Source organism: Bacillus rossius, chromosome 17 (genome assembly GCF_032445375.1).
Source record: "Bacillus rossius redtenbacheri isolate Brsri chromosome 17, Brsri_v3, whole genome shotgun sequence".
Lineage (NCBI taxonomy): Eukaryota > Metazoa > Arthropoda > Insecta > Phasmatodea > Bacillidae > Bacillus > Bacillus rossius.
The window spans coordinates 13,276,408-13,302,679 of record NC_086344.1 but is presented as its reverse complement, the minus strand read 5'-3'; the positions used below and the strand labels follow the sequence as shown (position 1 = coordinate 13,302,679).

The following is a 26,272-nucleotide window of genomic DNA, read 5'->3' as shown; positions in this document are numbered from 1 at the left end:
ATCGTTAATATCAATGTTTCTACGTGAATAGAAATACCTACTTATTTCCACAACAAATCAAATTGACATTTGGATTGTTTATGTGCTGTGAATGAAGTATCGTCGCATAGTTAGGCCGTGGATGTTGGCAGCAATTCTGCTGGAAGATGTTGGTAGAGCCTGCGTGAAACATTCCGTCGTGGCACACGGACTTCAGAAACAAGCCAACTTTGTATCTCAAGATGTAGCCTATCAACAGGTTCAATTTTTTGACGGATTTGCGAGAGGCATTTAACTGAGATTCCACAAAAATTAAATTCAATAAAGTACTTTGTTTTTCAGAAATCAGGTTAGAACCACTAAGAAGTATTTTCTGAGAAATGATGGAAGAATATTCAGCTATTAGACAAATTGATAGTTACCTGTCATGGGCTATGTTCGTAAGGGTAACAATAATTTAGTGCACAATTCTGATTAGTTTTATGAGGGTGTGTGAATAGTGTGACATGTGTGAATAGTGTGAGACATGTGAATAGTGTTAGACATGTGAATAGTGTTAGACATGTGAATAGTGTTAGACATGTGAATAGTGTGAGACACATGTGAATAGTGTGACACATGTGAATAGTGTGAGATGTGTGTGAATAGTGTGAGACATGTGTGACTAGTGTGAGACATGTGTGAATAGTGTGAGATGTGTGTAAATAGTGTGAGACATGTGTGAATAGTGTGAGACATGTGTGAATAGTGTGAGACATTTGTGAATAGTGTGAGACATGTGTGAATAGTGTGAGACACGTGTGAATAGTGTGAGACATTTGTGAATAGTGTGAGACATGTGTGAATAGTGTGAGACATGTGTGAATAGTGTGAGACATATATGAATAGTGTGAGACACGTGTGAATAGTGTGAGATGTGTGTGGATTGTGTGAGACGTGCGTGAAGGAGTGGTTGTGGCCCGTGCAGGCACTACAGGCGCGAGGTGTCGGAGGCGCGCGCGCGGCTGGAGGGCCAGCACGAGCGGGCCGTGGCGGAGCTGCGCGCCCTGCATCAGCGTGATTTGGAGGACGCTTGGCAGGAGCACCGCGCGGCTGAGGAGACGCACCAGCGCCGGGAGGAGGCGCTCGTGCGGGCGGAGGCACTCGCGCGGGCGGAGGTCGCCCGGCACGACGCTGAGGCGCGCGAGACGCAGGACGCGCGGGCACGGCTGGCGCGAGACGCCATGCAGCTGCAGCACCAGAGGAACGAGATCGACATGCGAGTGCGCTTCCTCGAGGTGGGTGTCTGCCCCGCGACCGGCAAATACAAGCTTGAGGCGAGGTTGTGTGTTGAATAGCTAGAGACCTGAAAAATTTGCGGGTTCATTTCGTGTTATGCTAAAATTCAAATAATTATACCTTAGTGCTGCTTCTGTCATTGGTCACTGTTAATCTGCAGGACTGAGGGCCAATTAGAGACCCTCACTCATAGAAGTGTCGAATCACAGGCCACCCAGTCGAGACGACTTACAAGTCAGCAGCCAATGACCAGTTGGCATTCACCAGAGTGTGTAAAGGATATTGGAGTCTATCCTGGAGGTCATTGACACCGCGAATTTTTCCGGTCTCTATGAATAGTGATAAAACGGAAATAACAGCAATATTTAGTCACTGCACCGCCATACATCAAAATGGAAGTCATTAACATTGCATAACACTGAAATGTAGAGAAATTTACCTTAATTACCTCATTATAGCTACCAAATATACAGTCAATTTCATAAATCTTTAATTTAGGTTTTTTATTTAAACCCTAAAATGTTATGTACTAAGTAAAAGTATTAATTAGCTTCTATCAACAGTATTTCCAAAGTAAAGTAACCAAAATAAATAAAATCAGTCTATAGCTGATACCATACAGACAAGGGTGAAGGACTACAGAGAAACATCACAAGAAAATGTATATGTATGTATAAAGATTTTGGGGTTTTAACATTGCATATTGATTTTTTTATTATTGAATGTTTTGGTTGCAGATTTTTTTTAAGTGTCTTACCACGAATTATTGCAGTTGATCAATGTAATTGTGCTTGATTATCATGTGTTTAAAATTTTAATGATGATGAAGAGGAAATCCACTATTTTTATTGAAAAAAATTTTGCATTTTTATAACACCATAAAATCTTGGTTCTACATATCGCTGATTAAACATTCTTAACCTACAAAAGTTAGTGATAAAGGTTCTGCTCCAGATTAATTAAACACATATGACAATTATTATTACATATTGTTTGAAAGATGTGGTTTAATGTTCAGTTTTCTCAATCTCGTGAAAACCTACTAATTTTGATTTACTGTATTTGCATTTGGAATTATGTTTATTTTTTTTTTACTTGGAAAATTTCTGGCGTCGAATGACCTTTGAATGTGCAGGGGGTTTAGGCTTTAAATCAACATACAATTTTCGGTAGTCCTGCTTAAGATATACTTTCAGTAGCCATCCGCTACACCTCTAGTTAACATTGTCACGAACCTAGAGGCATTTAGGCATGCATCAGTCAATGCTAAATTGAAAAATAAAAATGATATTGTCACACTAAATTTTATTGTAATGTATGTAAACTATAATAAACCAACTTAAGCAGCCATCTGTTTCAAATATAGAACTTTTATTATATGGCTGGGCCAGTATATCAAAGTATTTGAAAAATTTCATATTCAAGGATAAAAGATTCATCAAAAAATTTGTGGAAAAGCAATTCATAAAATGAAAAACCTGTGTAGTTGACAAGGACTATGTTATTTATCTCTACAGAAGCTTATGTTTTTTTTGGATATTTTATTCCTAGTGTGTCTGCCAGCGCTAGGAATGGTACTGTTGCTTGCAATGCCAACTACTGGGTGAGTGGTTCTGGTTTCAAATTCCAGATAAGGCATGGATGTGGGTGGTGTTTCTCAATGGATGTAAGGCCGTAAGGGTAGGTATAGTTTGGATTTATGCCACCTCCTTTTCTTCCTAATTTTCCACTGACATTGAAGTCAGAGCATGCCCAGTAAAGATTTATTATAATAATAATAATAATAATCATCATCCCCCTGAATACAGAGCTTATCAGTAAAAGGTCACATTTGGAACTTTTAAGTCTTTATTTATGTAAAGTTGATAAAATTACCTTTTTACCGAAAAATTAACTAATAGTTTTAATTTTTGTAATTGATTATTTCTGTACCTCGGAGGCATAAGACACGATGTCCATATTTGGGAAAAATTGCACTTTTAACCATTAAGATGACCACCGTTAGACGTTATTTCTATTGACATACAACACTTAAGATATATAATATCTATAAAAATTCACATATTTTGGGTAGAAAATAGTGAGGCACTATTTCAAATTTTATAAACTGCCCTTTTTAAAAAAAACGGTTTTTTGTGACATAGTGTGTTTTGCCTCCGAGGTGCAGATTCAGCTTGGATATTGTGTTACTGTTGAGTCCCACCACGCAAGCGGGGCGAGGGTGTTGAAAGGAATGTCATTGCACCAGTACCAGCGTGTATCAAGGCTTCTGGGAAATCCTACAGCATAATGTGGCACTATCTAGTCAGAGGTTTTACAGCTATAGTACACTCCTGATTATCTGGGGTAATACTGGCAAAGGGTCCACGGATACCAAAAAACACGGTTAAAGCAATGTAAAAAAAATTTAATAAAATTTTTTTCATCCCGACTATCTTGACAAACACTGCAACACCCACCCCTCGAAGAAACGTCCCTAATACGTTCCAGTAGAACAGAGCGCTAATAAAAACAGCGCTAGTCAAATACGTTTTTTCCATAAGAGTTAGGGCCATGCATATTTCGCGAAAAGATTTCTAGACTAGCTGAAAGTTAAGACACTGTAGCATCGTCTGTGTTTCGTTATTGGATGAGTTTCTTTCAGGTACGTGGCGACTGTTAAAACACCAATCACAGTAATTTGTTGCGGAAGCAAATGCGTCCTGAGTGGCTCAGCCAAATAGGCAACTAATTCTCTCGCAGACGGCCGCCAATCACAAGGAAGAAACCACTGGTGCGCGTATACCTTGTTGCATTCCAACAGGCGTTCAGCTTTATTCGCGAAAAATGCCTGCCCTTAATAAGAGTGTATTTTAATGAAAATAATTAATTTTCCAATCATGTAAGTGAGCTTGCTGAATGCAATTGTAATCACGACACTACACCCGTTAAAATTAATTTAAAGTACGTACTTATAATTGTCTAAAGTCTTGATAAGTACATTTAAATAAATGTGGAATAAAATTTTGAGATTAATCAACCTAAAATTAAATTTAAAAATTCACGTACTGCATTGTGTACAGAATAGGTAAGAAATTGTGTCCTGCTTGGGTTCAACGAGTGCTGTGCTGTGATTGGCTGGGAGAGGTACGCACCTGCAACTTCCGTTGGGCAGACGCGGCTGCGTGGCCTCTTTGATTGGTCGTTGTCTGGACGAGGCCGGGCGAGGGCTCACGAATTATATAAGATATGCGAGTGTATAGAGCACTTGGCGGCTGTGGTCCGAGCACCACCATGCATGTATGCTTTGGGACTTTGCGACTATAATTTTGACCACAGTTGTCGGCGAAGCCCGCAACAAGACTTTAAACTTAGTTTTTTCGTCGTTGTTCCGAGTTTTTTCGTCGTTGTTCCGAGGACAGAGTCTTTTGGGGTACTGTGAGTTCGTGAGTAACCACGGGACATTAGTGCGTACTGTCTTTTAAAGTAACACCTATCCTTTGGTACCTGCGAACAGTCGACGTATGCTTTGTGTAAAAGTGTAGGAAGAGGTTATGTGCAAAAGTTGTATGCTCTAAATGTTTTGTGGTCGCAAGGTGGCTGCCATGACTGTGAATTTTCTTCAAGTATCAATAAAAATTACGTTAAAATCAGTTTGGTGTCTGAGAGACAAGACATTATTGCAGTAAATGAATCGTTGGCAGTAACATTTTGCTGGAACTTACATTTTTGCAAGTGTTTTATGTGCGTCCGAGTCAGACCGAATTTTTAGCTAGCCGAGGTGGTCTGTGGTGCGATGATCTAGGGACTGTGAAAATACTTTGTATTAATGAAAGTTTAGTATTAACAGGTCCTAGAACCAACTCATGCCTCATCTCTAACGTCTTGCCAAGGCAGGCAAGTGCTACTAGCGTGGGTGAGCAGTAATCGAGGTCCCGTGTCGTGTCCCAGGACTACTTGGCGGAGCTGAGGCAGCGCGAGAACAACTTCCAAGAGGAGAGCCAGCGAGAGCTGTCTCTCATCGCAGAGCAGAGGAGGAAACAAGAGCTGAAACAGAAGCAGCTGGACGAAGGATTCCGACGGTGAGTTGTCGAGTTCAGGAACGAGAGAACACGGATGAGGGGCAAAGCACACACGTGATGATAATGGTGATGTGGCAGTTTTACTTTTATTTTTCTGGTTAAAATTTCTTTCTATGTTAACCTCCATACAATTTCCACTCACACCAAAGATACAGTAAGTCCTGATACCCTCTTTAATCGCATAATCGTCGCACCTATATTTTAGGGCGTCAAAATTTGGATAAAAAAAACCTCTCTTAATCTTTGCATGATGTTTTTGGTCCCGCTATTAGATTCCGAGCTCTTTCTGTAGGTATTTTTTTCCCTATAAAACAATGTATTTTCAAGTAGAAATCTAATATTTATTTGGACATTACCACTTACTTATTTAATGGAAATACGAAGTTGTCTGATGTGTAAATTTTCTTTTAAAGACGTTTTTAAACGTTATAACCTTTAACTGTTCGTCTGCGTCGCCGCGGTGTACCGCTTATAAAAATATATCCTGCGCTAGTTGGTATCATTCATGTTTGGTTATGTTGCTTCCCGTATAGAGCGCGCACACGTAGTCTAATATAGATACTGATATCTCGTAGGCCTGTGCAAAGTGGACTTTTTCAGTTAAAATCGAATTCGAAGCGAAGCGAATATTGTAAATATTCACGAATTGCAAATCAAAGTTCGAATAATTTTTCAAGATGTGTTAAATACTGCTCCCACATGACATACAGCACAATTATTTTCATTTTGTACTGTCACCACCCTTAAAAAGTTTGTTTCTAATCTTATGTCTCACACAAGGCACTTAAAACATAATATTGAAACCTTAAATTATTATTTTAATAATATCTCCTTAAAGAATTTAAACGTTTGAATGAATGAAATGTTTATAGAATGTTCCATTACTAGAGACCTGAAAAAATAGCATTTGCTATAAAGCGAAAAATAACGCGAATTTCGGCCTTTTATTTTGAATAATGCGAATTTCAGTCTTTTGTGCTAAAAACGTGAATTTTAGCATTTTGTTTGGTGTTCTATTTTTTTAATTTCAATTTCATTAGTACACTATGACTGCCATTTACTTAATATTAAACCAATTAGGCAATTACTTAAAGTACCGTATAATTACGCAACCCGTTCTTAGTATCAATTACAGTAGAACCTCGATGATACGTTCCCGTTTCATACATTTTCCCGTGTCATACGCCGATTAATTTTGGTCCCGCCGAAAGTTCTATATTTACAATGGTTTACTTTCCCGGAACATACACTTATAAAATCTTTAATTTCCCGTTTCATACGTTTTTACGAAGCGGAAAAGTCCTAAAATTCACAAATATTTTTATTATATTCCTCCTGATAAACTACGTTTTAATGCTTTTATTTTGAAAAACGTTCATTGTTTACCTTTGCAAACGTAAGAAAATAACTTTATCGCACCATAGATATGGATAGTATCGGGAAGACTGTGCACTTCGCTATTAGCATCTATAGCCAGCACCAAGCGAGACTAGTGGCACGAATGATTATGAAAATGGTGCACGCGATTTACCAAGGCACGGATCTCATATTTTGTGCATTCATTAATCTTTGAACTGAATATACTTGTTTGTTATTGTTTTCTTACGATCGGATTGTTTTATATTTTACGTTTCTCAAGTTAAAATCTTATTGAAAATAGTTCTGTTGCATAAAGTTGTTTGTAAAATGAAACAAACCAGCAAAAATTTCTGTTTTTCTTTTTACAATAGCCTAATTTTTTTATTTCTAATTTAGGCTTGGTGACTTTTCCCCTCTCCAAGAAAGGACTGCTTTACTTGATTATGGACTGTATTTTACATTTCTGGTAGTTTTATTATATGTATATATAATGATGAATTCATATCTTTCATTAATATGATGCAATTATTTACACATCCTTAACGAAAAAAAAAGGTAGATACCATACAAAAATAACACCTATTTTCAATGAAAATAACACCTATTTCCAAGAAAAATAACACATATTTCTTAAAAAAAATAAAACCTACATTTTCAGGTCTCTATCCATTACATATTTTTTGTATCTTCAATAAAGTGAGTCTGGAAATAAATTCTCTTATAGCTTAAATGAATTTTCATCTGTATAATTATAATATGCACATGAACATAGTAATATGAATGTCTTAAACAAAAACATGACTTTCAAATTAAAGTTGGTTATTTCAAAATATTCTGTGCTAGATATGCTAATTTGTGGACTGTAAGCCTACACATTTTTTGTTTATATGACCTTCAAATAACACATTTCACGCAACATCTTATGCACTTTTTGCTTTTAACAGTGACTCACTTACTAAATAATAAAGAGAACTGCTTGCCTGTTGGAATTTTGTATTCCTTTTTGCATTTATTGTAGCTTGCAACTTTTCCGTCACTCAATTTTGTAAAATAATTCCACACTTCACTGCGAGATCTCTTAGCAGTTTCCTTCGATTCCATTGCAGGTTTAGTTTACAAATATACGTCAGAAAAAATATAAAACGGTGCCACTTTCTACTAAAACAATTCAAGTATAATGTAATTACATTTTTTACCATTGAAATTTTACAGTGCACGCTTATAGAACTCAACCAACGTAGTGAACACGAAAACAAAAAAACGTGATGTCGAGGCATAGAAAAGAGAGGGTATAAATGAACACAGTTAATACAGCGAAGACAATTTCAGGCTACTTGGCTACCACCAAGCCAATATCATTCTGTGAAATTTAATGATTGGCAACCACGGCACTTTCATTTCTGAACTAGAATTTTAAAAAAATGTGCGACGTATATCTGAAAAACTAAGATACATATTTCCATTCAAATTATTTCCGTGATCATGTTAATACACAACTGTGTGTGGATTGTGCAACTGACTGGCGTAGTTTGGCTAGTTAGCAGCATCTGGCCGCAAAATGGCGGAAATATTGTTGTGGTAAACAAACATTTGAAAACGTAAATTAAATTTTGAGCATAACGTGGTGTTTTTTTTATGTCTTGTGGAAGGAAATGCATAAATAAAGATTTTGTAATGATTATCTGCACTAGTAATAGTCATAGTGTTCATATTTGCTATGGTACCTAATATTTCTGTATGACGGAATTGTACAAGTATGCCGTCGGTATGTTTAACCTCAACGTAAGTATACGAATCCTGAACCAATTTTCCTTAAGTTTTTAGCAGAAATTATGCACATTTTAATAATTGGCTCTACTAAATGGCAAGTTAAAGAAGACTAATTTATATTCGTTTGCCTTCGAAGCTTCGAAAATTTACGAATATTATTTTTTTGAACGAATCAAATACGAATCCTAAAAATATTCGCTTCGGATTCGAAAATTTCGAAGCTTCGCACGTTCCTAATATCTCGGCGAGTGCATGCTACGCGCGCTCTCTGTCGAGTGCTCAGTTAACTACATTTGACGGCCCGCACTCTTTCATGGCAAGTGTGTACTACGACGATAGTTAACGTGTTCGTTCAGACTCGCATTCGGTTCATAGATTTTGTTTTTCTATTTAAAGTTGAAGAAAAATTTTTGTTGCACGACTTATTAATTTAAATTGTTTGGCGTGCTCTTTTATACTTCACTTTTTAAACAAACGTACTTTCCATGAATGGGTTTTGTTTTTATGAATAACTTTACATAACAAATTTTTTTTTCTCTTGTATAAACGTCGCACCCCTACTTTTCAAACTTGATTTTAGTATAAAATGTGCGATGATTATACAATAAAACACGGTAAATGGCGTGTTTATTTGTTCAATATAACATCTAAGTGCCTCACACCAGGGGCGCAACAACTAAATTTCCAAAGGCGGAGCAATATACCTTTTTATAAAGAATCATCGATCCCCCCTATTGAAGCGGGGTCCGGGGGTCCTCCCCCGGGAAAATTTGTATTTCAAGGTGGAAAATAGTGCTATTTAAGCAGTTTTATTATGGAAAAATTGATTACACAGCACTTTCTTTGCCCCCGTTTGCCCCCACTTCAAGGTTTCAGAGGGGGGGGGGGGCAAAATACCCTTACTCCCCCCCTGTTGTTGCGCCCCTGCCTCACACCACCACAAACAAGCCACCTAGCCCCTAGGCAGCACAGGTGCTTAATGTCTCACTAGGTGGCGACAGTAGCACAGAAAAGAAGTAAATGTGGATTATTCGTACTTATTATTTTTGAGAATGCATATAAAATAGTATGCATGTTTCACATACGGCGTACTGTAGATAAAATGAAGTCTTTCTCTCAGTGTGTTAGTGTGCGGCAGTGTTTGTTATTATGTTAGTTAATTTATAGCAGGAAATTGTGCACAAAATGAAAATGTATTTTTTATTGCCATAAATAATTTGAAACAATAAACTAGTGGAAGAACTGTTATAAAACCACACAGTTGTGGTTTAAAGTGTCAAACAAGCTATTTATTTTTCACAATAAAAAAAAAAACATTGAAAATATAATCCTTATACGTATTACATCAGCATTACAAATTAAAATAAATTACTGTTTTATTTTGATTTTTTTTTTCTTGTGGCACTCCTGGCAAGAGAAATACATAACATAAATATTTAGGTGCAAAGAGCTACCAACTGTTGCAGGAAAGACAGTGATGGATTGTCTTTATGAAATTTTAGGCAAAATTGTGAGAGTAGAATAAAAATGCCAAGAGAATATTGCACGAAACAACATTGTTTGTGAACTACTATTACTGAAAGAAGCGAGTGATTGTGAAGCGTAATTTAATGATGGTTTTTATTGGTGTGCTTGTTATTTAAATTGTACCGGGTACTATAGCTCTGAGTAGTGGTAGGCAGTATTTCTTGTCTATAACTACAAATAAATGATTGTAATTTTTTTAATGATTTTTAGTCTGTGCAGTTTATCAGCACATACTATATATATTTCAACATTAAAATTACTCTCATTGAATTAAAAATCAAACTAAGCATTATAGGACACTTGCAATGAACAAAATTATCTATATAAATAAAAATGTAAATGTTTGTTCGTTCAAAACATTATATCTCAGAAAGACTGCTATGAAATTTTGACTCACTGTTGCATTCGAATACGCGCATGGTTTTAAATATCGATGTCACACACACACCTTTGACAGGTATAAAGATAGATAAAAATACACATAGTGTACGTAAATAAATTAATGTTTGGGTGTTCATCTGTTGTTTTGTAAAGATATAGATTAAAAGATATAGACATAGAGAGATAGATTGATATATAAACATAGATACGTGGAGATATAAAGTGATATGGAGAGATTTGGTTAGAGATGTACCTACGTATATATGTATACTAGCTGACCCAGCAAACATTTTTTTGCCATATAAATTATTTCTAGGGAATTTCTAGACTGTTTTACGAAAGGAAAAGATGTTATTTTTCTTAATTATATCGAAAATATATTGTTAGAAATGGTGAAAAAATATTCTTTTTGGAAGTTACAGCTCATATAAATGAATAAAAAGATATTTAATATTTACCCAATTATAATAAAAATCTAATTTTGACCGAATTTATTTTTATTTTTGACTATTTCAAACAATATATTTTCAATATAAATAAAAAAAATTTTGATTTTATAATAAATGTATAAGAATAATTTATACTGACAACACAAAAGCAGTTGTTGGCGGGAGATCATGACACGTGTTGAGTACTTTTGAGGTTATGTAAATCACTTAATTAACTAATGGTGCGAACTACTCTCAAAATTAATAATTTGATTAATTATTAATAAAATATGAATAAATAATTATAGTCCAGCAAATTAATAATAAATTTACTTGAGAATATAGTTAATATGAGAGTTACACTGAGATAGTAAAATTATAATTGTAAACATTACTACTACGCTTGATGCATACCTAAACAATAATAATGGCCAAAAACTTTGGAGAGAAGGTTTATTGTGTGAGAGAAACAGGAGACCGGCTTCGGTCTCATCCCTACTCTGTGCTGTTTACGGGGTGACACGGGTAGACCCCTGGCGGGGAAGGTTGATCAAGTGTTAATTGATCAGCTATCGACCGGGGTTGGAAAATATAAAATTCTATTAAAAATTAGGGGGTTGGTGATAGAAGGGTGAAAATTTAGGGTTGTCAGTTGTATGTATTCTTTAATGCCACATTAAAAAAAAATTTAAAAAAAAATTGTCCAAAAAAAATGTTATGGTTGGACAACCCTTATTACTTAGGGGTATGAAAAATAGGTAGTAGCAGATTCTCAGACCTACTGAATATGCATACAAAATTTCATTAAAATCGGTCAAGCCGTTTCGGAGGAGTATGGTAACTAACACTATGACACGAGAATTTTATATATTAGATATATGTGTATGTATATATGTGTAAGTATGTATGTGTGTGTATATACACACACAAACACACACACATGTATACACATATATAATGAGAGTTATAGAAGTATATGTATAGAGAGATAGAAAGAGTTGCTTTCTATTTGTGTACCTACCTAAACAAATCACAAAGGAACTGAATGGGGCGTAGCGATGCATGCGGGGGCATCAGTCAGCTAGTGTGAGGTTGTGAGCAACTGTGCAGTAAGGAGTAAGAACTGCCTGTCTGACAGGCTGGAAGAGGAGCGGGCGGCCGTGCGGGGCAGCTACGAGCGCCTGCTTCAGGCGTCGGCGTCCGCGGGCGTCTCGGCGCGCCTGCGGCCGGAGCCGGCGCGGCCCTCCGTGCGGCACGGAGCCCAGCAGACCGACCCTCTGCCCCAGCCCCGGCCCCAGGTACCGGCGTGGGTGCTCCCAGCTTACAGAGACACCAAGTGTGCGCCCTGTCCACTAGTAGTCTCTGCCTGTCGGCCAGCGGGAAGCCTGCAACTCACCTAGTTTCGGTTCCCTACCACCTTCGTGCAACTTCGAATTTCTCTCAAAAATTGAAATAAAAAAAAATCTAAAGGGTTGGGTTAGGTTAGGTCAGTCGCAACATGCTCGTTTTCATCGGAAACTTCTGATTTAGCGGCTGAAGTGGCGTTGATACCAAAACGCAAAACTTCGGAAATCTTCGGATATTCTTTGCAGGGAACCGAAACTACATGAGTTGTAGGCTTCCCTCAGCCGGCCGCTGGGGCGCTCGGGCACCGAAGGTGTCTGGAGGCTCTTCCGGCAGATTTCGGGCTTTGGCTCACGGACAAGATTTTGATAATACCGAAACAACCAGTGGCCTTAACTTCGCCCTCAAGTCAGTAATAAAATAAATAAAAAAGCACTGCGTCAAATAAGTACTGCTCAATACGAATTCACAGTCATTAAAAAAAAAAAGTAAATAAAAAAGCGAAACAGAACACTGGTAAAACATAAGGTTCAAGTTATTTATTAAATCACATTTGAACAAAATCCAGCCTTAGGGTGGAATTCATAGTGGTGATATAAGCAATACTTGGAAAAAGTACTGCTTATATGCATGCTTAAGTATGGCATTAAATTCATAGTGAACAAAAAGAGCACTGCTATATCGTGATTACCATTACTTGTTATTTTTGATAAAGATAGTTTGAATTTCTATCTATGTAGAAGTGAATTACTAGCAAGAAAAGTGTATAAGATAACTTATTATCTGAAAGAAACTTTTGAAGTTTCCATAAAATCAATATTAAGTTTTACTAGTTATCTGCATTACAAAATATTTATTTTATTCGACTTACCATTTTTTCAAAACAATCATGGCTTTTCTTGAGCTAAGAAAGAGCGATAATCAATGCAGAAAAAGAAATGAGGCGAAAAATAAAGAAAATAAAATTTTACTTCTTTGATAACCAAATTTTTATACAATAATTGTGTCAAGTAGACCTAAATCTCTGTTGGACTTATGACCTTAGCTGTCATTAAAACCGTGCTAAGAAAATACCAAGTTATAGATAGTGCAGTTAAGAGTAGGTGAAAGTTAAGGTTGGGGTTGTTAACTGGTGAATAGCAAGTCCTGATATCTTCAGGCATATTATGATTTTTCTCTGACAAAAATGTATAGTGTTTATGTAAAGCCCAAGTAATAAAATTGTTATTTAGAATTTTTAAAAAAAAGTAATGATTGTAACCAACCAACATACTTTTGCCATGAAAATACTCTAATGTTATTGTGAAAATTTTAAAACTAACAAAAATCTGGAATAAGGTATGAACAAAATATTGTTTCTTAAAATTGCATTTTTGGAGACCTTTGCAGATGAAATCAAACCTCACATGTCTACTCTGCTCAAATAATGATTCTGTACCATTAGTAGAGACCTGAAAAATTCGCGGGTTCATTTCCTGTTATGCTAAAATTCAAATAATTATACCTTAGTGCTGCTTCTGCCATTGGTCCCCTGTTAATCTGGAGGACTGAGGGCCAATTAGAGACCATCACTCGTTGAAGTGTCGAATCACAGGGCCACCCAGTCGAGACGACTCGCGAGTCAGCAGCCAATGAACAGTTGGCATTTGCCCGAGTGTGTAGAGGATATTGGAGTCCATCCTGGAGGTCACTGAACCCGCAAATTTTTCCGGGTCTCTAACCATTAGTTATGGTGGCTTCGTTGTTCGTCCAGGAGGGGCAGACTGCATCGTCCGACACCGTGAGGCAACTGCGGGACGAGAACTGCGAGCTGCGCATGTACGTGCGCCAGCTCCGCCAGCGCATCAGCGAGCTCATCCTGCAGTCCGTGCAGGTGGCGAAGCAGCTGGAGAGCGCCCACGACGCCGTGCGGCTGCTGTCCAGCCGACCCGCACAGCAGGCGGCACCGCGCGAGCGTGACGGGAGCCCGCGGCCCGGGGCCGCCGCACACAGCAGCAGCAGCGGGGACTCCGACGGGGGCAGCCCCACGGACGCGGTGCTCCGCGAGACCAGGGACCGGCTGCGGGAGCTGGAGGAGGAGAGCGAGGCGGTGGACCGCAGCTACGAGCGCTTCCGGCTGCGCCAGACCAGGAGCCTGGCCGAGCCCGCGCTTCACGACTTGCTGCAGCGGTACAGGCGCAGCCAGCACGCCACGCCACTCTTCCTGCCTCCTCCACCGTCGACTGTCCCGGGTGGCCATACGCTGTTACCAGGCGTGCCCCGAACAGAACACCCGAGGAACTACCTCCCTCAGCCACCGGCACCCATCGGCAGTATCGATGCCTCTCCAGTCAGCAACGACGCAACGGGAAGTAGTGAAATTGCAGCAACAAATGTAACGATTGATGATGCGCACAAAGCCGCAGTAAACCGCAGATTGGTGAACTCCAACACTGTGAAAGACTATGGTGTGAGGCAAACTAGCCTGTCATTCAGTCCACAAGAAACACAAGCAGACAGTGACAAGCTTAACTTAAACGCCAGTGCAGTGGAGTTAAGAGGAAGTTTTCAGGAAGCTCTTCCGGCAGTCCGAGATCAAGGTGGGCCTTTGAGTGGCAATGATAAAATGAATGGGAATATACGTGATATAACACAGGAGCCTTTGGTCCGTAGCGACAAGTTGGAGAATGGGACACTGTGTAGCAGAGCAAAGGAGCCTTTGGAGCATAGCGATGGTGTAGAAAATTGGATAGAACAAAGTATGTCAGTGAATACAGAGATGCTAGGAAATGAAAACAGGCACAACTTGATACTAGAGCCTGCCATTGGTGAAGGCGTGCTGGAAAATGAGAGGAACTCTAACATAATAGAACAGGAATCAAAATTCCAGGCATCTGCTGCATCAAACGAGCAAAGGGAGTTCACGCAGCAAGATGAAGCCCTGATGCAGCAAGCTATCAATAAGTGTGACGTCAGTGAGGACAGGATACCAGAAACAGCGGTAGAGCCGCAATCAGAGAGTGTTGTAATTAAGACGGGACTGCAGCAAGAGGAGGGTGAAGTGGAAGGGTCATTGGGGTCATCGCAGTCAGAAGCTGGATCCAGCGAAGACATTGATGGAGGTGTGTCAGAGCCTGAAGCAGCGGATATAATCGCGGAGAGAAGAGTGTGTCCTGAGGTGTCGCAGGAACAAGCGCCGGAGCGACAAGCGTCAACAACCCGAGACCCCAGTCCCGTGGCCAGTGTGCACAGCCATGCGTCCGCGGAGTTAGGACACGACAGGGAGATTCAAGAAGTACTTACAGAAGGGTCACTGTCAAGCGTGGCTCTGAGTAGCGACCAGGCAGTCTCCGCCGGCCGCAAGAGCGACGAAGATGACGACAGCTTTTGGTGAACTTTGCCAGCAGCAAGTGTGACGAATATGACGACAGCGTCTGGTGAACTTTGTTGGCAGCAAAAGGGACGAAGATGACAACAGCGTTTGGTGAACTTCGCCAGCAGCAAGAATGATGAAGAAGATGATGACAGCTCCTGGTGAATTTTCACTTGCAGCACGAGGGACCAAGATGACGACAGTTTCTGGTGAGCTTCCACTCGCTTCACAAGTGCCTTCATTGAAATAACTCACACAGGGTGTAGATAAAAACATGAAATTTATTTTCTTATACATATATACAAAAATATTAACACATGACTACTAAGTCAGCTGTCCAGTTCCTTAACATACATTTACACATCGTAGTTGTACAGATATATTATGGTGTGCTTAGAAAGAAATTGTCGATCTTAACCCAAATTCAAGCAAATTAATGGAAAGGCAATGTTCTTCAGGTACACAGTTCTCGTAGTGTCTTGTGTATACCACCTTCCAGTTTCGTAGACACATTACTTCTCCAGTATCAAGAGCAGTCACTTCTTTTGTCAAAGTGTTGTGCTAGAACCAAAGAGTATGAATTACAAAACCACTGTTATTGTGTATTCAAATAATAAATTTGCTATTTAGTAATATATATTTGTAAATAGTCCATTTCTAAAAATAAGTGAGCTTCAACACCAACATTTTTTTTCTCTTCTAGTCACACACACATAAAAATGTATTCCTGCATTTAACATTTTACACTAACACGTGAAACAATATATGCAGGAATTAAATACATTTTTTATGGGAGAAAAATTCAGTACTTATATTGTTTCAGCTAATACATAATATTTATTTTAAGTGATCTTCCCATATGCCATTTTACAGTATAATGACTATGCACTGCTATACCATGTGAGTGATTAGGAGGGAGGGAGGGGGGGGGGAATGTGTTCAATGACTGGGTGATGGCATACATGACCATGACACCATCCCCTGAAATTTCTAGGAATTTCCATGCCTTTTTTTCAGTTTTTAAAGTAAAATCCCTGACTTTCCATAAAACCATGTTATAATAGTTGGTGTATTTAGTTTGTCCTGTCACACCGGGTCTCGGGTAAGAATTCGTGGTGAATTTGTGGTGGCCATCTTGGATTCCACCATTCTGTTTTCTAGAACATTCAGCAATTTTAAATCATGTCGTCATTTTTTTTTTTAGGTGGGGTGTCATGTCAATTCATTACTTATAAAGTTTTTAAATTAAAATTTCTAACTTCATCATTGCACACCCCACTGTGGTCATGAAGGACACCATGTTAGCCTCCGAACACAATGCAGATTGTGACCATACCATACTGGATGCCCTTAGACTTGTCCTCAACCATGCCACCGTACTTGTAGGCATAGAGTTTCACCCACAGAACTACAAACTCACTCATCCTTGAACTTCCCAACAACTTTCTTGTTGGTGGGGAAGAAACAGGGTGGTCGGAAAGGAAGCAACTAGTGTCGAACTTTGCCATTATTGTAGGATCAGCTTTGGGATAAGAGTAAAAGTTTGCTGTCTGTATCAATGTAGGCTAGATGAATGTTTTCTCAGTATTGGTGTTCCATTGTGTTGTGATGGAAGTCATACACGAGTATCTTTGAAACATTGAGTATACTGCAAGCCCAGCATAAGTAGCTTTGTCAAAAACGATGGTCTACTGGTTCAGGTGGACAAGATTCAAATTTGTCTCATACATTAGTTGGTCCTTGAAGGACAGATGGCTCACCAGCTTCCTGAATCTTTTCTTGGAGCAAACGAACTCCATTTTTAACCTACGTCTTTTGTTTTCATTAATTTTCCAAACGTAAAGTTCACAGCAAGCTTAACAATTTCCTTCTCGTATTCATTGATTGCGGACTGGCGCTTAGTGGTGTTGAGCTTAATACATGGCACCAACCATGCCGACGGCTGAAACTGAAGGACTCCGTGTATCTTAGTTACTTTCAACCCATGAGATATAACTGCTGGAGGTTTATACAGTGGACAATGTAGTGCTCTTTATTTTCCAGACTTGTCTTCAGCTTAGTTTGTTTTGAGTCAGGCGGACACTGATGTAACGGGAGATTCGGCAGGTCTTTATGACTTTCATGGAGTTCTGGAGGGTACTGTACATAACGCTCGAAAATGTAGTCTGTAGGAAAATTGTTTGTAACAGACACAACGCCAATGGATGTCTGCCCATTGAAAATGACGAATAGGAAGCGGCAGCGACATGGCCCATCCATACAAATTATTCGCATCTATGTACTCTAGAAATGTACTAGACTTGGCTGAATTGTATGTCTCGGTTACATATGTGCTGTTAGCCACACAATTGTGCTTGATATTTTGCGCTAAGACAAGACGAATACCCAACTATTCTAAGATATACATATTGTAATCTGTTAAATGCTCTAGTTGTACACATCTAGTACGAAGCATAGCATTGAAAGCGAACCCAGGATAGGAAATGTAGTGAGAGGGGTTAAGACTATATGTCTCCCGGCACAGACACGAAAATTCTCAAATACATCTACCAGGATCAGGACATCTGTCTTCAGGTGCTAGTCAGCATAGTCCCCCAAAGTAGTACACTGAAACTTGCCCCAGCCTTTTTGTGCGTGTGCATAATCTGCCTCGGAAATCCCAGAATCGGTAAGAATATTGTGGAAATCATCAACCGATGAAAGACTAGTATTATCTAATCGAGCAAAAGAATCTTCAAAATCGTATGGGAAGACCCTCTTGCGGGAAACCAAATCTAGCTCATCAAGTGTGAAAAACTCAGCAGTACTTATAAATTTGTATGAAGGCAAAAACGAGGCGAGAGAAACGAGACATCGACCAGGAAGCGGAACGTATCAACAAACTGAATACTGAACATGTCTACATTTTCTTGGAATTACTTATCAGTTTTTCCTGACAGTTAGGAATAATGAAAATATCTTTATTATCGTATCCCAACTTCCTGATACTGAAGTTCTGATCTTATGCGAGATTATGAAGGAAAACAATCATCTTTTTTGGTCTGCGTCTGAGAAGGTTGTACTCATTACAAGCAGGCACCTGATTTTCTCCGGTGAAGTGATTATGATCCCGAACGTTCTTTGTAGTTCCTCCAAACTAGCTGCCGCAGTAGCAAAACTTGATTTGCAGTAAAACAGTGTTAGGTACATGTGTGAGCGGAGTCATGAGAACAGATGTAGAAAAAATTTCTGTACATCTTGACGAATCTCCACAATGCGAAAATGGACATGTCCTCTGCATAACATCCCCTGTACTTTTCAGGCTGTGATGGAAGTGCTCAATGAAGTAAGGTTAGCAGGAATGAAATCATTATCAACATTCACGTAAATACATTAGCTGTATGCATTGTTTTTGTAGTGCAGTGTGTATGACTCTTCAGGATTTGGCTGGCAGGTATGGATTTTCTCAAGAATTGCCTCAAAATCACAAACGCCAATAGGCATCCTATCTGCATGGTGGAAATTTTTGAATGGAAGAACAGGAGGCTGACCATTTTCATCAGGCTGTGGCATCTCCATTCGTACAGCAGCATGATGTTTGCATAACTCACTGTGTTTTTAAAAACACTGAATACCAGGCGTCGGCCGACCCTTTCCCGATCATCGTAATGTTTGAAGCATCTTTTACATACATGGATAGTAGTGTCATGATGTGTAGTGAGTTGGGAGAGCACCAAGGTGGAAAATTATTGCTGAAAGTAATGTGGGAGGAATAGTCACTAACCAAGAGCAGATGATCGAAATGATGTACTTTATCTTCTGGAGCAACTCGTGCCGGTACAATGTTCTTGTTCACATTAATACTGTATATGTTGATGGAGACACCAGAATTCTGTTTTTTCGAATAGAGGTGTTTGCCTGATTGAGGTAGGAAACTCAATGTTTTCAAAGTTGAACTACCCTCCAGGTCATGGTAGGCCCTAGTTGACATGCTCAGGATGCACACCTTCCATGTACTTGGCCAGAATAGACTACTAAAAAACACTTGTGGTCATTTAGGTTTTGTGGATTAATGACGACATGCTTTTCTTCGATGCAGGTAGCTAATTCCATGAAGGAGCTGGCACGAAGTGGATCAAGCTTGTTTATTCTCAGTTGCAAGCGCTTGACAACAGACAAAGTCGATCCGGACCCTTTACCCATGTAGTCTTCCTCCTCCTTGCAGATCTTGGAGATGGATTCAGTAACTGCATTCTCCACCTCATGAACTTCGCCATTTGAAGGCTCACTTGTCTTCACTGGCATCCACCGGCGTTTCATAATCACACTCAAGCATGATATTGAACTTGAGCGAGCCATTCTCCTAAATCATACATAAGTTGGCTTATTATTTAGCCTTTACTTGACAGAGTCCCAAATACACGCATATGTCTTTGGCAGAACAGGTGTTATTTTCTGCCACATACATCTTTAAATTGCCACGGAATCCTACTTCGGCAATGATGAAGCTGTGGACATTGGCCAATCCTGCTCCAGTAACCACCTTCGTTCTGCTGGTGCTTGGCTTTGGTGTAACTGCATGCTTCAGTGCTACCATCCTCTGCTTCTTGGACAGGTGGAGCAGGGCCCTTGCACACTTTGGTGTGTGCTTTCAAACTGTCGGACCTTGCAAACTCTTTTGCACAGTTTTCACATGAATGTGCTTTGCGGTTTGCATTGAAACAGCAAGCCGTCTTCTCTTGTCTTCTGGCATGGCTGGAGTTCTCAAGGTCTTGCAGCAGAAGCTACACCGGGCGGTTGATGTCGTGGCAGCAGCACCAGTACACAAAGCAAGATACTGCTGCATCTTATTACTACGAGCAACCATCTTGCCAAACAGGTGACACTGCTGAAGGTCTCGCTGCTAGTTGTCAGCGCACTGGCGTTCTTGCCGGTAGCGGTTGGCCTAGCGAAAACACAGCAGGACGCAAATGGTTTTCTGCATGACAGATGCCATCACAGCAACCTGTAGTCCGGTCTCAATGTACGGAGAACTATTAACAAAAGAATTAATAAAAACAATTTAGCTAGATGTTACATGAAAACATACGTAACCTCAAATCTACACTTCACACAAAAAGCTTTAAACTACAAAGTCAATAAACTAATTCTAAAGCTAGCACAACCTACTTGAAACTAACCTAACCTAAAATGTTAGCAATGTAAATTATTCAAAGCCTCCAGTAATCATGGATTGTATGTGTATTGTGAGAGGATAGTTTAAATATATTTTGTATGCTGTAAGTTATCGCTTACTGGAGGCTTTGAATAATTTTCATTGCTAACATTTGAGGTCAGGTTAGTTTCAAGTAGGTTCTGCTAACTGAGAATTAGTTTATGAACTTTGTAATTTGAAGTTTTTTTGTAAGAATGTGTGGGTTTGAGGTTATGAATGTTTTCATGTAACATCTAGCTACATTGTTTTTATTAATTCTTTTGTTAATATGTAGTTCTCCGTACATTTAGACCAGACTACAGGTTGCTGTGATGGCATCTGTCATACAGAAATGCCATTTGTGTCCTGCTGTGTTTTCGCTAGGCCAACCGCTACCGGCAAGAACGCCAGTGCGCTGACAACTAGCAGCGAGACCTTCAGCAGTGTCACCTGTTTGGCAAGATGGTTGCTCGTAGTAATAAGATGCAGCAGTATCTTGCTTTGTGTACTGGTGCTGCTGCCACGACATCAACCGCCCGGTGTAGCTTCTGCTGCAAGACCTTGAGAACTCCAGCCATGCCAGAAGACAAGAGAAGACGGCTTGCTGTCTCAATGCAAACCGCAAAGCACATTCATGTGAAAACTGTGCAAAAGAGTTTGCAAGGTCCAACAGTTTGAAAGCACACACCAAAGTGTGCAAGGGCCCTGCTCCACCTGTCCAAGAAGCAGAGGATGGTAGCACTGAAGCATACAGTTACACCAAAGCCAAGCACCAGCAGAACGAAGGTGGTTACTGGAGCAGGATTGGCCAATTTCCACAGCTTCATCATTGCCGAAGTAGGATCCCGTGGCAATTTAAAGACGTACGTGGCAGAAAATAACACCTGTTCTGCCAAGGACATACGTGTGTATTTGGGTCTCTGTCAAAGCTAAATAATTATCCAACTTATGGATGAGATTTAGGAGAATGGCCCGCTCAAGTTCAATATCATGCTTGAGTGTGATTATGAAAAGCCAGTGGATGCCAGTGAAGATAAGAAGGCCTTAAAACCGCGAAGTTTACAAGGTGGAGGATGCAGTTACTGAATCCATCTCTAAGATCTGCAAGGAGGAGGAAGACTACATGGGTAAAGGGTCCGGAATGACTTTGTCCGTTGTCAAGCAGCTGCAACTAATAATAAAACTAGCTTGATCCACTTCGTGCCAGCTCCTACATCGAATTACCTACCTGCATCAAAGAAAAGCATGTCGTCATTAATCCACAAAACCTAAATGACCACAAGTGTTTTAAGTGGTCTATTCTGCCAAAATCAGTCAAACACCTCTATTCGAGAAACAGAATCCTGGTGTCTCCATCAACATGTACAGTAGTGATGAGAACCAGAACATTGTACCGGCACGAGTCGCTCCAGAAGATAAAGTACATCATTTCGATCTTCTGCTCTTGGTTAGTCCCACTTTACTTTCAGCAATAATTTTACGCTTTGGTGGACTCCCAACTCACTACACATCATGACACTATCCATGTATGTAAAAGATGCTTCAAACATTACGATGATCGGGAAAGGGTCGGCCGACTCCTGGTATTCAGTGTTTTGAAAAACACAGTGAGTTCTACAAACATCATGCTGCTGTTCAAATGGAGATGCCACAGCTTGATGAAAATGGTCAGCCGCCTGTTCTTCCGTTCAAAAGTTCCCACCATTCCTATAAGATGCCTATGGCCTTTATTGTGATTTTGAGGCAATTCTTGAGTAAATCCAAACCTGCCAGCCAAATCCTGAAGAGTCATACACACTGCACTACAAAAAACATAAAGCATTCAGGTACTGTGTTTATGTGAAAGGTGATAATGACATCATTTCTGCTAACCTTACTTCATTCAGCACTTCCATCAGAGCCTGAAAAGTACAGGGGATGCGATGCAGAGAACATGTTCTTTTTCGCATTGTGGAGATTGGTCAAGATGTACAGAAAATATTTTCTACATCTGTTCTCATGACTCCGCACAACTTTCACAGAAGACTGCTTTACTGCAAGCATCAAAGAGGTGCTACTGCAACAGCTAGTTAGGAGGTACTACAAAGAACGTTCGGGATCAGAATCACTTCACCGGCGAAAATCAGGTGCCTACTTGTAATGAGTACAATCTTTTCAGACGCAGACCAAAAAAGATTATTGTTTTCCTCTATAACCTCGTATCAGGAAGTTGGGATACGATACTAAAGATATTTTCATTATTCCTAACTCTAAGGAAAAACTGATAAATAATTCCAAGAAAATGTATGAATTGTTCAGTGTTCAGTTTGTTGATACGTTCTGCTTTCTGGGTCGAGGTCTCGCTTATCTTGCCTCGTTTTTGTCTTCAGACAAATTGATAAGTACTGCTGTGTTTTTGCACCTGATGAGCTAGATTTGGTTACCTGCAAGAAGGTCTTCCCATAAAATTTTGTAGATTCTTTTGCTCTATTAGATAATACTAGTCTTTCATCGATTGATGATTTCTACAATATTCTTACCGATTCTGGGATTTCCGAGGCAGATTACGCACACGCACAAAAAGGCTGGGGCAAGTTTCAGTGTACTACTTGGGTGATTACACTGACTTGCACCTGAAGACAGATGTCCTGATCCTGGTAAGTGTATTTGAGAATTTTCACAATCTGTGCCTGGAGTCATATAGTCTTAACTCCTCTCCCTACATTTCCTGTCCTGGGTTCGCTTTCTATGCTATGCTTCATACCACATGTGTACAACTAGAGCATTTAACAGATTACGATGTGTATATCTTAGTGTAAGTGGGTATTCAATTTGGCTTAGCACAAAATATCAAGCACAATTGTGTGGCTAGCAGCAAATACGTAACCGAGACATACAATTCAGCCAAATTTAGCACATTTCTTGAGTACATAGATGCGGATAATTTGTATGGATGGACCATGTCACTGCCGCTTCCTATTAGTCATTTCCAATGGGCAGACATCCATTGACGTCGTGTCTGTTCCAAACAATTCTCCTACAGGCTACATTATCGAGCGTTATGTACAGTACCCTCTAGAACTCCATGAAAGTCATAAAGACCTGCCGTTTCTCCCCATACTTAAGTGTCCGCCTGACTCAAAACAATCTAAGCTGAAGACAACTCTGGGAAATAAAGAGCACTACATTGTTCACTGTATAAACCTTCAGCAGGTTATATCTCATGGGTTGAAAATAACTAAGATACAACGGAGTCCTTCAGTTTCAGCAGTCGGCATGCTTGGTGCCATGTATTAAGCTCAACACTACTAAGCGCCAGTCCGCAACCAATGAAGAGAAGTAATTTGTTAAGCTTGCTGTAAATTTAATGTTTGAAAAATTGATGAAAAACAAAAGACGTAGGTTAAAAATGGAGTTAGTTTGCTCCGAGAAAAGAGTCAGGAAGCTGGTGTGCCATCCATCCTTCAAGGACCATTCAATGTATGAGCCAAATTTGAATCTTGTCCACCTGAACCAGTAAACCATTGTTTTTGACAGAGCTACTTATGCTGGGCTTGCAGTACTCAATCTTTCAAAGATACTCGTGTATGACTTCCATTTCAACTCAATGAAACACCAATACTGAGGAAACATTCATCTAGCCTACAATAATGGCGAAGTTCGACACTAGTTGCTTCCTTTCCGACCACCCTTGTTTCTCCCCCACCAACAAGAAAGTCGTTGGGAAGTTCAAGGATGAGTGAGTTTTTGTTCTGTGGGCAAAACTCTATGCCTACAAGTACGGTGGCATGGTTGAGGACAAGTCTAAGGGTATCTATCCAGTATGGTATAACACTGCTTTGTGTTTAGAAATTTACATAAAGCTATCATGACCACTTCACAAGACAGGGTAATAGGAGACTTTCTTTGATGTGCTTACAGTACAGTTGCAGTAAAGGGCTTAGCTGCTTGAAGTTTGTGCTTTAGATACTCTAGTACTTCCTAACCCCAAAGCCAGTTCCTTTTGTCATAGTGATGTGATTGTAACTTGGGATTTCCTTTTCCCTTTAATTTCCCCTTTTGCACCAGTGCAGTGGGTGGTGGTGTATGCTTATTTAAGGTCGTGACGCAATTGGGTTGGTACTTCCCTTTGCTTCTCTCCGCCGACATGCCTAAATGCTGAGACTGTCATTCTGCGACTAGCTGCCTGCGTCCGCGGTAAGGTTTTTTGTCATAATTTTGTCAATCTATGGTTTAGCTTGTAATTTTCCTTAATGTATTCGTCCTTTTCGCTTGTATTGTTTAGCGCCATAACTTGAACAACCTTGCTGGAGTGGTTTTTTTAGTCAGTCTATTTTCACCATTTCACAATGTCATTTCTCATGTGTTGTGGCCTTGCACTGGGGCAACGAATTGGTGGAACCACGTGCCAGTTTATTTTGCGTGAATACAGAGATGCAGTGTCTCATAACAAGGATGCTTTTTGCCGGTTATTCGTAGTTTTTTCTTTGTGTCGTTGGGAAATTTCAAGTTTTAAGCATGTTTCTCTCTTGCTTTGCCCATATTTTCTAACTGCTTGTGTGGGCCTTCAGCTAGCGTTTGATTGTGGCCGTGATTCCTTTAATTTGGGTATGTTTTTCACAGGGACGTGACGATTTGCATTGCGCACGTGACTTTGATATTTTAGGACTCTGTATTGCCGTGTTTTCTCCACATGGTTTTCTTGTTCATGGGCTCGTGTATAGTTTTTGATGTGTATTCGTTTAAGCTTTGTATGTTTGTTTCACACATTGCCCGGTGGTGGCGTTATTTGATAGACGTGTGTGTCTCGAGGTTCGATTGCGCACGACCGAGCATTCTTGGTAACCGAGGCCTATCGGATGGTGTAAACATGCGACTGGTTAGGGTACACTGAGTGTGGTGTCTAGTTTTGTTGCCCAGTGGTATTAATGTTTGTTTATTAATGTATTTTCTACATTTACTGTCTATTGATGCTCATTTTCTTTGCCTTATTGATATTCGATTTATTTTGTGCGATCTTATAGCTGAATTGACTATTTGTATGAGCGTACATTGAGCCTTAATGCGATCCTTGTTAGGCCTAGTGTTTACCCGAATACCATGTTTTTTGAATAAACCTGTAATTGGAATTTTGTTTATATTTCCCTGCCATGAACTCTGTTCTGCACACTACGATCTGTACTTTGCCACACTGTTACTAAGGTCAAACCCAAACATGTAAACCCTGTGTGTCTTGAGTGACATAGCTGTTGTACCCTCCTTAAAACTGCGGTTCTAGGAAACTACAACAGTGCACACACCAGACACAGAAATGCAGCCTCGTGCTAGAACGAGGATGCAGAGGGTTTACATGTTTGGGTTTGACCTTAATAACAATGTGGCAAAGTACAGATCGTAGTGTGCACGACAGCGTTCGTGGCTGGGAATTATAATCAAAATTCCAATTGCAAGTTTATTCATAAAAACGGTAATCGGGTAAACACTACGCCTAACAAGGCTCGCATTAAGACTCACAAATGCAGGTACATAATACACTCATAAAAATAGTCAATTCAACTATAAGATCGTACAAAATAGATAGAATATCAATAAGGCAAAGAAAATGAGTATTATTAGACAGACAGTAAGTGTAGAAAATACA

At 39.7% G+C, this 26,272-nt stretch overlaps 2 protein-coding genes across 9 annotated transcripts in view; one reads left to right on the top strand and one right to left on the bottom strand.

Moving 5' to 3' along the window:
* LOC134541019 (uncharacterized) overlaps positions 1-26,272 on the top strand; it is a 76,376-nt gene that overhangs the window by 9,932 nt on the left and 40,172 nt on the right. For 7 of the 8 annotated variants that reach the window (XM_063384150.1, XM_063384145.1, XM_063384148.1 and 4 more), the window contains exons 3-6: positions 947-1,256; positions 5,188-5,318; positions 11,922-12,081; positions 13,881-15,688. In XM_063384150.1, the coding sequence (XP_063240220.1) occupies positions 947-1,256; positions 5,188-5,318; positions 11,922-12,081; positions 13,881-15,500 (2,221 nt within the window). In that variant the 3' untranslated portion in view covers positions 15,501-15,688. The remainder of the gene's footprint in view (positions 1-946; positions 1,257-5,187; positions 5,319-11,921; positions 12,082-13,880; positions 15,689-26,272) is intronic. The other variant, XM_063384152.1, reaches the window with a different exon arrangement.
* Positions 15,743-26,272, bottom strand: part of LOC134540942 (centrosomal protein of 135 kDa-like) — a 72,883-nt gene continuing 62,353 nt past the window's right edge. The window contains exon 21 of the mRNA XM_063384027.1: positions 15,743-16,040. Within this exon, the coding sequence (XP_063240097.1) occupies positions 16,028-16,040 (13 nt within the window). The 3' untranslated portion in view covers positions 15,743-16,027. The remainder of the gene's footprint in view (positions 16,041-26,272) is intronic.